The 13,736-nt window shown below is 32.0% G+C and overlaps 1 protein-coding gene across 5 annotated transcripts in view; it reads right to left on the minus strand.

The window, feature by feature from the left end:
• The window catches only part of LOC126815995 (nuclear hormone receptor HR96), a 206,375-nt gene that overhangs the window by 155,819 nt on the left and 36,820 nt on the right, over positions 1 to 13,736 (minus strand). For 2 of the 5 annotated variants that reach the window (XM_050542101.1, XM_050542103.2), the window contains exon 2: positions 7,598 to 7,952. In XM_050542101.1, coding sequence (XP_050398058.1) covers positions 7,598 to 7,616 — 19 coding nt within the window. In that variant the 5' untranslated portion in view covers positions 7,617 to 7,952. Of the gene's footprint in view, positions 1 to 7,597; positions 7,953 to 8,773; positions 8,814 to 12,662; positions 12,761 to 12,807; positions 13,097 to 13,736 lie in introns of those variants that run through there. The other 3 variants (XM_050542102.2, XM_050542104.2, XM_050542105.2) reach the window with 3 other exon arrangements.

The following is a 13,736-nucleotide window of genomic DNA, read 5'->3' on the forward strand; positions in this document are numbered from 1 at the left end:
GTGTAAAAGTTTAATTGATGTTACAATATCTATTTTAATGTGGATATGCGGTCAATATAATGTCTGCAAAATCCAAATGGCGATCATCGACTTTAATTCATATGATTTTAGAAAAAAGACATTTTATAAAGGTATAAAAGTAATCACATCATGATATTTAGATGTGACTTAGTGTACACTGTTTTAGGGGGGGTGGATGGTTGGATGGCTGAATGGCTGAATGGTTAGCACGTGCGCGCTGTATCATAAGGTCTGTCACTGAGTCAACTGGCGTGGTTTCGATTCCCCGGTTGTACATGACATGGAGTAGGGTCACCTGTCCAACCTCGTGGGTTTTCTCCGGGTCCTTCGGTTTCCTTCCACTGCTAAAGACCCCTACGCTCAAGCGAATTATTGAAATAAAATTGAACAATGTGTTAGTCCCGAAATGACCTAGTTTGTGTCGAGTGGACGTTTAACCCCATTTCTGTCTCTCTATAAGATTGGTCTACATGTAACTGTACAATGTTTTAGAATACACTGGTTGAGTATGGGAGTATGGTCTTATACATGTGTAAGATACATGTACATTCTCTTTTGAAGCTGTCATAATGCAGGCCTTCATTTTGCGATTATTTTTTCCAATAAATCTCCTGGTACACGTAAGAGGATAATTTTATTGGTGTCAACTCAGTGCCAGTTAATAAATGTCACATTCAAAATACTGATGCAACTAAATTTGTAACATTTTCTGTAAAAAAAACATATAAACTTACAAAACTGTTATATAAGTCAACTAAATGCCAGGGGCATTCCGTGTCATATTTTTGGAACAAACTTTGTTATGCTGCATGAATGTCACATGACTGTCACCTCTTACTTCATCATCATGCCCATAAAAATTTAATTATGAAGTTAAAAGAAGAAACAATGTGGAATTGTCATATACATGTACATAAAGCTGGGGAAGTATTAGAAAAGAAGGCTATATTAATGTCAACTGTCACATGAAGATTTTCTTAAGATCATAATGCTGGTACAAAACTCCCATCTTCTATCTTTTCAATAGGACACAGACCATCGAAGAATTACTCTTAAAATAATGTATAATCCTTCCAACACGAAGACTTACATGGCTACATATGTAAAACTATAAGTTTAAAAGTTTCTAAGTCATGTTGTAAGAAAGTAAAGGAGAAAAAAAAAAATAAGGCTTTACCTAAGTAAAGGTGACCTAATTATTTGTGTAAACAGTCTATTATTAGGTTGTAAAAGGTAGCCGAGTTAACAAAGATATCTGCTTGTAATGGAATACCACAGGCTATCATGATATCAAAGTTTAATTTGACTAGGATTTCAAATAACAAAAGCAAAGCACACAATATTATAATGATGAATTTAATACAAAGTAAATCAACAGCAGTCTTTATTATCTAACTATTTAATCTGTTCTAAGAACTAGAGCTAACATTGATATAGGCGTAAAACTACATCAATTTTAGAGAGAACCGGTAAAACAAGCTGTAGTATGTATTGTATAGAGGGAGTGGGGTGGGGTGAACCGTAACACCTATTTGTACCTGTTTTGTGTATATCACTTGTTAAACCACAAACCTACATTAGATATATTTTTACTAGGGGTCATTGGGTTCAGGTTATATTATATCTTGATGCCTATAAAATTTTACCACTATGTTTATAATTTTTCAAACTGTCATATTTTCAATCACAATATTACACTTAAAAGGGGCATTAGGCAAGATTAGATAAAGAGCTGACAGTTCTCACTATAATAGTTAAAAAATAGATAATAAAAAAAAATATACTGAAAATTTCAGTCAAATTGCTACACTCTGAAACAAGATATTAGCGATTCAATTTTAGGCTAGCCTTGATAGTCATTACCGGTACTAACGTTGGTATGATAATAATAAACAAAGTCTTGATTATCCATTTTTACTTTAAATTATTCATCACAAAATGCATTCAAATCCACTAAATATCGCAGGCTAACAATGGCATTGAATGTTGATTATGTATGGTCTGGTTAAGTTAATTAATTAATAATTTAGATAACATTTCAGGCCTAAAGATAGACCTGCAATAAGCAGATTTAGCTCTTGCATAATGCATGTTTAACAGGATAGTGTAGATATCAATTTTTTAATAATTGAATTACTTTGTAAATTAATCCAATTTGAAACAATAACTCTTTTATATTGTTCATACAAATCAATTTTAATACAATTCCATGTGTCTGTAAACCAGACACACAGATATTATTTTTTTCTATCATATTCTCTTTGTAACATTGATGGCAACACGAAAATACGATGGAAATAAAAAAAAAGATACGATCGAAATCAGAAATAAACAGAAAGCCTATATTGATCAGTTTTGTTCTTCTGTGTGTGTGAGCTGAATTCACGAATTGGTTTTACAAAACCATAAACATTTACAAACAAAAGACAAGAGAAGAGACATAGAGTCTGATACTGTAAATTAGTGGTTTATGTCAGATGTCACATATAAACATACTGGTCTGATTATACTATACCTTTAATCATCATGACTTATCATTAATAGACCATTTAAATAGGTGATAAGCTCAACACATATACATTATGTTATTTATTATCCTCAGCTGTTCAATATACATTAATCTAGACTGTTTGTGGTCAAGAACATATTGGGTAAGAATATAAAAACGTGTTTTATTACTTCTCACATGTCAAGATAAAATAATTTTGGTTAGTTTATGTTGTAACACTCCTAGTCAAAAATAAAATATTACCGCATCATATCGTATCTGAATATATGCCACATAAACCGCAGCAAATTCCTCTTGATCAAGTAAGTGGATTAAAAAGATGGCTATACGGACCAGAATTTGTGCTAAACTCAAATGAAAATCCAAATTTACTTCATGATCAATTATAGTTAGATCGGTTTTGAATTTTTATTCTCAGAAACAAAAAGTAGAAATCTCATTTTAAAAAATCAAATATGTTTCTATTTTCACACGTTTTCAACAAAATTTTATGTCCTAGATCTTTTATATTTAGAATCATATGGTTTATCTGTTCACTAGGAATATGCTGTTGGGTTGGATATAGAAAGATAAGGCCAGTACCCATTGCCATATTGCCACATAAATATATACACATATCAAACAAATCTTGAAACAGCTTGAAACATTAAACACTGACAGTCATAGCCATCAAGTAGATGTCCAGTTTGTCCACTACATCAAACTGACCACTTAATAATTGTAATCTAATCATCTAGGTGTGATGAAGTGGTCAAGTGGACAGTTATCACTGTCTGTTTATAGTCATCCATTTATTATACTTCATTTGAATCTAGTGTAAATAGAAATCAACTGTAACTACTCCGATTGCTAAAGAGACCATGACTGTAACTAATTGATAAGGATTTTTGGTTGCCTAGTTTTTGATACCGATATTATCAGCAAGACATTATCCAAAGAAAATGATCATTTTTAGCAATATCTCGTTTTTGTTTTTTTTAATTGTTCATAATACTTTGCCAGCCAGACAATATTGACATATTTTGTTTATGTCAGATTAGTATGACAAATGTCTAGGTCATATGTTTTTTGTTTTTTTTTAATTCTGTTTTTAATTTCAAATCTATATTTTAATATTCATTAATGCTTGGTTAGTCATTAGAGCGAGATAGCAATTAAACTGCCAGTCAATTTAAATTATGACTAAAGTCGTTGATCTGTTAAGTTTCTTTAAGTTTAACTATTGTTTTAAATGCCTTAAAGGGACAATAACACTCTTGCTGGCTTGACAGCCCCAGAAAATAAAAAATAGCCTTATTCTAAGTACTAGATGTGTTAGTGTCCTACCTGTTGTGTAAATTATCCATTAAATCTTATTTTACTTGTCCAAAGGGTTCAAAAATATTTTTTAATCCAAGTCACATTTGAAAAGCTCTAAGTCAGGCTTTTCAAATCATTTAGTTGAATTTGAAAAGCTCTAAGTCAGGCTTTTCAAATCATTTAGTTGAATTTTTCCAATTTTTTAAATTAGGTGTGTTAAGATGAAATTTGTATCATCAATTAATTGAAATATTGTAAAATAGTACAATTTGTTCACCAGAATAAAGATTGGGACATATTATTCAGTTACAACAAGAGTGGTATTGAGCCTTTAAGACTTAATCCTCAATAATATGTTTATGTCAACACCTTTTGTAATAACTAATTTATATAAAAAGACAAATGTATGTAAGGTTTTTCATTAGTTGGAGGGACCAGCTTAGGGAACCAATATAATAGTTGGAGGTCCGATATTGATATAGGAAATTACAAGTTGTTAAATTGTTGCCGTTATTTATTTGCTCCTGAAATAAAGCGTTGAAGACGAGATACGTTCCCTGGAAGTCGAACGATGTTATTAGCAAGACATTATCCAAAGAAAATGACCATTTTTGGCAATATCCCAGTTTTTTACACAATAAAACTATAAATCTAACTGTATCTATTGTGTTTAAACGTTAAATAATAAATTCTTTGAAATTCTAATTTTATGGCATGTAAATTGACTGACGGGGTAAATTCACTAGGCTGCTACATGTAATTTCACTACAAGTCAGTCAAAACTGGCAAATATGAGTAAAACAAGGCCAATGATCTTGACTTGTGTTGCTGAGCATCACTGTAATTTTGTGTTATACGAATTTACAGATTTAACTTGACACTGACTAAAATTTTCTACCATATATTAAATCACATTATTTAGTAAATTGTGTTGTGAACAATGCAGGGTTTGCTTCTCTTTGTATAAATAGCATTTGACATAATACACTCAAGCACAATAAAAAAACGGTCTTAAAATCATAACAGATTCTTAATACATATTCAAAAAATATCAAGGTAAACAACTGAAAATGAAATGAAATGGGGTTTAACGTCCTACTGTTCTGCTCCGACTGGGCTAATGAAGACGGGCATATGCCATACAGAGTGCTGTGAGAGATATTTTGCCCTGACAGTGGCACTACGACCTACAAATTCCAATGTGTACACAGGACCTTGTTTTTTTGTCCCATCCGAACAACTAGACAGCTGTCAGGTCCTCCTTCCTGCACCACTGAGAAGGGGGAAACCAAGCTGATAAATACCGATGAACTTTCTGGGCCAACACCAGGAGCAAACACGCGACCTCCAAGCTAAGTCAACAACTGAAGATTTTTTCCATTTGTTAATTTGACATTGAATCAGGTAGTCTTTATACATTTTGTATATCAGTTTTAATACATAACCGGTCTATTTCCGTCTCATTTATTGATTCTTAGATAATTTAAGAACATGTAACACATTATGCAATTAATCAATCCTAACTATGTCACGTTTCCAACATAATATGCATCAGAACAGGTTGTGCATTGTGCTGTATTTACATACTGATCATTCTATTATTCATACCTTTAGAAATAAGCTGATAAGCACCACCTTTTACTTTAAAAAATAATACTATGATAATACAATTATGTTCATAATCAATATTTAGATATGTACACCTGAATAGGCATATTATTATTCTACTTAAGAATGGAGTCCTAATCTCAATTCAATAACTACCAGTAATCTAGACATACTTGTATAATAATTGTAAAAGTTGACTGATAATTAGTAAAACAATTTCTTAATTTGAAATTTCATTGGCTTTACTGAAAAATAATATGTACATACAGTATATATGTACTTCTGTTTCTTAATACTTTATGTCTTGTTATGTATGTAGTTTAGGGAACATTTTGTTTTATGATTTTGGGATTTTCTCCCAATTAATAATTATGTACCGTATTTTAAATTAGGATCACATCACAACTGAACATGTATCACTAGGGCCTCATTTCCCAGCTCAATCAGATACCAGAACATGCTCATTTTATAACAACTTTTAAATGTCTTGTGGTGATCATAACGAAATGAAATGGAGTTTAACGTCCTACTGTTCTGCACCGGCTGGGCTAATGAAGATGGGCATACGCTATAGATACAATGTTCTATGAGGGATATTTTGCCCAGACAGCGGCAATATGGCCTACTATTTTATCGAATTCCAACTGCCAAGGGATCTTTTACATGCATACACAGGACCTCGGTTTTTCGTTCCATCCGAATGACTAGACAGCTGTCCCTGCCAGGCCCTCCGTCCTGGACCACTGACATGGGGGAATCCACGCCGGAAATCCTGATGAACTTTCTCAGCCAATGAAGGGATCGAAGGTGATCATAGATCGTCACTACAATATATTATTTACTACAATGTATTATAAACTATCTACTTCCTTGTACAATTTATACTTAAACCTACAAAATACAACCTAAAATATGTTAATCTTTTCTTGTAATATTAAATGTCTAGATGAAATATAATATGACTAGATAAAACACAATACAGGAGGGGCAACATATTCAATTTGCAAACACTATGTAAATGGTTCTAAGAAACAACAATAGATGAAGATAGCATTATGGTCTATCTGGATTCTAATTCAAACCAAGCCTAATTTGATCTACCCTGACACTTTGAATAATGGATGAATGAAACCTGATCTAAGAATACAAGGAACACACCTAGTTTATTAAAAAAATAACAATACAGACAAAAACTGTAAACTTGTGCCTGACATCAGTATAGAACTCATCTTCAGTCAAGCTACAGTATTCTGTATGCAAAACAGACTGAAGTATGTATTTTACTGCAACCTGAAGCAATATAATATCTCAGGTTCTAGGACATTAAATTTAGCTAAGATTTGTTGTAATGTATTTATCTAACCAAACTCATATCTAACAGGTGTCAAATTTCTTGATTGTACAATGCTACAAATTAGAACATTTTTTTGTATAGTTTTATCCAAAAAATCCTATGCTTAATTCAACACTTTAACAGAACCATTATCTTTTGATTTTAAAAACAAGAGGAAATGCTGGCACTTAAAAACAGTACATCCTACAAGCCAAATGCATTAAGATCAGTGCAAGAACGCAAATAGCTCATTATTTCTTCTTCTTATATCAAAAGATGTTTAGATGATTGCCTCTTTTAATGTTTTAATTGCTTTGGCAATGCTTGGCATAGATCTCATTGCTTGGCATTGCTTAATTTATGCTCCATTTGGGTGCATGTTCAGATTCACCTTATCGTCAAAGTGTAAGAATTCAATCTGCATTAAACTAAAGCTCTATCAACACAAAGAATCAAATTGTTCAGAAAAATATCTGCACACTGGATTTGCAGAGATTATCAGTGAAGAAAGATGATCTATGTGATCATGTGATAATTCTAAAGAAACATGGTAGAATCCTGTGTAATTAAAATACAGGCAATCTTATTTAGAAACAAGTTGTGAAAATGCGAGTTAACAGGCATGCTGGATTTTTTGTGAGCAATTATTCCACTTCAATTTTCATTTTTAAATATTCATAATGAGTACATTATCAGTGGTGAAATGGAAACTTGTGATAATGGAGAGCTTCTGTGAATGTTCAGCAATATTAATCAATGGTTTGTTATCTTATTTCGCACTAGTTTTTAATAAAGATAAATTATACTATTATCACACATGTACTTACTTGACGTATTGGTATCCATTTTGAATAATTCCAACTGAATGTGAATCACACTAACTAGTAACTACAGTATTTCATATTACATACATGTATATCCAAAGAATTCGTAGTTTTCACAAGAACCAAGCCAGAACAGTTGGATTTGGCACTAAACTAATACTGCAAAACTTCTCAACTCTGCACTCTACAAAATCTTATCCAAAATCTTTTTTTGCAATTTTGAAGTTCTGTTTGCAAAAGAATATATTAAACAAAACAAACACTTTTACACTCGGGTGGTAATTCCTAATCGCACTGTAGTGATAAAACTTGGCAGAATTCTTGCATCCTTAATTTACGAATTCCATTGGCTTCTTAGCTGAAAAAGAGAGAAAATTATTATATTTTGAATGATGTTTTCAATTACGTTTATGTCTAAAAATAAAACAAATTGTTTGTGAAATTGCATCTGTTAAGATAATACAACATGAACATGTGCCAGTTGCTTAAACATCGACAAAATGGGAAAACAATTTCAGATTATTATTTGCAAGCAGAGTATATAAGTAGCATTTAAAATTTAAAGTTAATTTTTTGTTAAGGAGCTGTTCAGGGTGAACTTTCAAAATACATGAGGTATGTATGGGAATGGAATTTCATCCCCTGGAGTCTTGCTTCTACCCCAAAGAAAACTGTATCTGATTACTCATTGTACATTTCATAATTTAATTAATGTATTTTGTTTATTTTATCTTAAAACTGCTGATCAACCTTTGTATTTGTCCAACAATACCTAATGGCTTAATCCATGTTAAAATGTATCGTCAGTAGATAATCTCCCACCTTGGATTCGATCAGATTAAAAAAGGGTCCATCATACAACTTACCCCCCACCCCGCCAATAATTGGTGGCGTATATACTGAACGAAACTACATGTAAATCATTTTGGGACTGACAGTCCTTTTTGATTTAACTTCCACAATATTCTTGTTTGCAAAGAGTTTAAAACCACTCAAATGAAGATCAGTGGCTTTAATCCAACTATCAAAAAAGTTCTTAAGTTAAGAATCTTAACTCATCACCGTACAGAATAATAACTTTTATAGGAAGGGGGAAAAGAAATATGTTTGGGGATTTAAATATTCTAAAGCAAGTCACACATTTCTTGACAGATTTAAATGTCTCATTTCACTACAAACCAGCTTAAATATTTCCCATCATTTCCTCATCAATCCTGCTGTATCTGGTTAACAGTACACTACATATGGCAAAATACTTGCACACATGTATGTATAAATATTTTTAACTCTAAATAAAGGATGACATATTGCTGACAAGACTTGTGAGGACAGTGTCTCTTAAATCTTAATCATCCTTCAAGGCAGACAAATCCTAATAAAGAATTTGTAAATTTTTTAATTTTAACAATCTATTTATTGTACAGAAATAAATTTATAAACCTGTGACATCCCCACCATTAAGGCGCCGCAGGATTTTTATATGTAATTATTTAATGTGTATTGATACCCAAAACGTTAGGATGCCGATTAAAAAGTCTATAACTTCAACCTACGTCTGTTGTACTGCTATATGTGTGAAATAGCTTTATTTTACGTCCGCTTCCACCAAAGTGATATCACAGACAATGTACTGCTGTTGCATGGGGATTCTTTATCTAATTTGTAAATCTCTTGATGCAGATTTGTAGAATCAAAGTAAAGTAAATGATATTTTAAGAAGAAAAAGATTGGCTTGTGACATAATCATTAAAATATAAGCTCAATATTAGCCCACGAATTCAGATGTCAGCCAAAACTTTTAAAGATACTTCCTTTTCAGATTAAAATTTTTTTTTTTTTCTTTACTATTCTGACAAGATAACGAATGGTTTAAGCATATGGTTGCGACAATTCAAAATAAACAAATTTTTTAAAATCTTTCGCATTTATTTATACTTGCACACAGTCCAATTAAATCTAGACAGTGCTTTGTTTCGTTTTTATTTCATTTGTGCTGTGACATTTTTCGATATTCATCTGGCCAATGAGAATGAAGCTTTGTCCCTGTTTTAAATTGTACGCAAGAAAGTTCTGTGTGTATGCTTTTTGCTCACTTGACGTCTCAATCCAAGGTTATAACCAAGAGCAAGTATGTCTTAGAGAGAGAGAGAAATGGGGTTTAACGTCCACTCGACACAAACTAGGTCATTTCGGGACTAACATATGGTCTTTAGCAGTGGGAGGAAACCAGAGGACTCGGAGAAAACCCACGAGGTTGGGGTATGTCTTAGATCTTTCTAAAAAGCAAAATTTGATTTTAATTTAATTCGCATTCTCCCCGAGACTTTTATGGTAAAATTTTTCTCAACAACCTAAAATTTCAACAAAAGCGATAACCATTGAAAAATATGACCATAATAGAAACGCTTATGATTTTTAAATCTAGAAGAATGGAATAATGAAAGAAACAGATAGTTAAACATGTAAAAGTCACCCACATATCCTGAAAGATGTCACAGACGCAGAAATACCAAGATAATGACCTCATTAAATGGTGTAAAGAAAACAGTGTCTTCAGCCTTTGCCAGCCCCCTGCTTGCCAGTAAAATTATCAGAGAAAACAATGGTGAAACAATGTTATTCTATCTGAGGAACTCTCACATGTAAAGTTTAGTGTGGTATAATTATAACAATCAGTTTGTTTAAAGGAACATAGTACACATGGTTCTCTCTAGGGTGTGTCTACATTGATGTGTGGTCAAGAACCCTGGTAGTGCAGTCTCATTTGAGGAATATTTCATCCCTTGCAAACTACCATAATATTGTTGAAGTTGATGAATCTCTAAAAGAAATATCAGTCCAAAACTGTATTTACAAAGATATGATAAATTGAAAATTTTTGAAGCATTCAGCATATTCTCTGCAGATGCATGAGCGACCTATCCATGTATATTTGGGCAAAAAATCAAATAATCCCATATTATGTACATGTATGAATCTAATTACTTTTGTATACTTTTATCAATTGTATATATTTAAAATGTGGATTAAACAATTGCTGCTCAAGCCTCAAGATAAGTCTGTGTTGTAGAAAGAGGAGGTAAACCATAACTTTCAAAAAGTGTTACAACTCAAATAAACTACAAAGTTTTTAGATCAAAATCATTGTTAACCTGTGTAAAATTTAATGTACATTCCACAAAAACATTAAATTCAAAATGTAGCTTTGATGTTCGTGTACACTGCACTTCATATTATGCAATAGACTGACTGTACAAGAATAGCATGTAAATCATAACTCGTAATCTTTATATATCTGTTTATTAATCAACAAACTGGTACCACCTTTCAATATTCGCTGTTGCACAGTGTCAAATTCGTATGCATTTAATTGACATGAAAAAAAATACATGATATATTGCACTTTATATTTAATATTTTAAATTCTAATAAATCATGCCAAACTTATTGTTCATGCCAGCCGGTGTGACAGTCAAACAAATCATTTTCACTATCTACATCGTAGTAATGTGTAATTAAATTTCAATAAAATTATATCCTAGTTTTATTTATTTAAGAACACTTTATAAATCGAATTGAAAATTCCTTCAGATTATCATAATTAATCACTGACATATCATATTGCTATAAGGCTTCTTGAAAGGATTGGAATGGAACGAATGGTACATTTCCTGCTGATGTTACTATTCACTCATATTAGACTAATATAAATAAGGGGGGGATTTTAGTCATAATTGGATTAACATCGGGGGAGAATTCAGTCACATTTGGACTAACATCTAGTGGGCAGGATTCAGTCACATTTAGATTAACATAGTGGGCAGGATTCAGTCACATTTAGACTAAAATTAGTGGGGAATAATTTAGATTAACATGGGGAAGAGCATTTCACTTGGACAGCAGCGTTTCTAAGTTTTGTTGAGGCCTCCTAATGTGCTTTTCTATGTGTATATATATGTAGGTGATCCTTAAACACAACACTTTCCTTGTCAACCCCACAAGCGCTACCTTGGACAACGGGAACAGGCTTGAAAAATCTTAATTCACACCGGAATCTGACATCTTGATACTCCAGTCGCGAATTGTGTGCCCTAACTAATCGGCAACCCTGGATTCTATTCTTGAAAGCATCTCTTATGTTATATTGTATTATTGAAACTTTTATATTAGCACAATCTTCACCAAGAAGTACCCAGACACGCTTTACAATTATGAAATAGTTATACCTACATTAAAAAATAAACAACAAAATAATCAAAATAAAATCCACAGAAGACCATTAGGTCAAGATAAAATAATGTAAAAATACACTGTTGTAAATTTGTAACTTGAATACTAAACAACAGATGTGAAATTCCTATCTGCAGTCAAATAAAATATTGATTATTTGGAAAGTATGTATTAATGTGCTTTAAAATGGCATGATGGATCAAACTAACTTTGAAACATGTCTCAATGCCTATTATATAGAAGTACAGAATTTCAATATTCATATCACAAGATCAACTAACATGTCACATGTAGTTTCCTCATGTATGACTAATTGTTTTCCATCTATACTGCCCTCCATAGTTTTTAAATCACTTTATAATTTAGATAATTGCCTTAAACTGAAACAGTAGCTAATTATGTCACCCAAATATAACTAACGACTAATAACCTTTTCCATTATCAATTTTTATGCGTATCTTTTCAACAAGCTTATATAGAATGTTGTAATAGAATCTTATCGTGATGGATGTCATACATATTAACGAGTACCAGTATTTTATCTTTCTATAACACCTGATACCACTTCTAATGTTGTAGAGAAGTTCAATAATTTCTGTTGTTTTTCTTTAAATTAAGGAATTTATTAAAAAAACAACATTATGGTATCACCAATATCTTATTCCAAATAATATTAGAAGTCATTTAAACTAAATTCAATAGGGGTAAGAAATCCGTAAATTCTAAATAAAACATATAAATAAAGAAAGCTTATACCGACTGACACAACCGAGAATATAATATATCTAGTAAAATGTTAATATTAGCAATACAAATAATTTCTCCCTAGTATACACACTTTTCCTTACTCTTGACACCATAACTAACTTCCACTCGATAAATATAGCTGTACTCCCCTCCAACACACTATCTACTGTTTGACTATTTACATTCTAAACAATAGCAGTTAGTCAACCTGTTGTAAATGTTAACAAGAAACTTACTCAAGAGTCCAGTACAAAGTTTTAACAAGTAAAATCCTAAAGAATACAACACACCAGTCAGAAATAGAACAACAGTTTCTAGTTGGTCGGTTAAGTGTAGGCCAACTTGAGTGTAGCTCTCTACTGACACGCTGCTTCTCTACACAAGCTAAACCTTCAACTTAATCCTATCTACATCTGTGTTCACTGTTTCATGCCATTCGACTAGAGAGAGGCATTTTACGAGGGATGACCTCTGACCTTGTCACTGAGGAGGAGTAAGAAAATCGTCTCTTTTCTTCAGAGATAAAGGTTACAGATTCCCTTTACTGACAACCAGTCCTACAATAAAAACCTTGGCTACTATTTTGTAAAGATTTTCGAGAGTAAAATAAACAAGAAGAGCCAGCTTTAACAAATAGTTAGTAGGAGTTGAGCTGCGGAAGTGAACCCTACATGTAGCACTTAAATTTTTTGTAACATTTGTTTCTACGACTTGGATTGGTCATTTGATCTATACGTTCTATAGATTATTATATCAAGCTACGCAAACTTGCTTCACATCATGTGAACAAATTTCTAGGTCAATTCTGTTAAATTCATTAACATAAATTTCAGTATATATTTCTCACGATGTTGTTTTTACCTTTATGAATCTATATTATTTTTGATCTCCGAAAACTTTGTAAACTTTAAGAAAATTGTAGTTTTATGGAAACCAGGAAGAATATCACAACTAACACAAAATATAACAAGATAACGAAACTGTGGACTGAGATTTTGTTACTCTGTCAGGGAATAAGTGAAGTTTATGTAATGACGCGATTTGTATGATAGGTTAAAAGTTTCTGTGCCTCCTTCTGAAATGGAAAAAATCACATGGCTTCAACACTACTGGCATACAACTGCTATATATCTGTTTGAATATTACTACAGATGTGATAGCACCA

This window comes from Patella vulgata, chromosome 3 (assembly GCF_932274485.2).
Source record: "Patella vulgata chromosome 3, xgPatVulg1.2, whole genome shotgun sequence".
Taxonomy (NCBI): Eukaryota; Metazoa; Mollusca; class Gastropoda; family Patellidae; genus Patella; species Patella vulgata.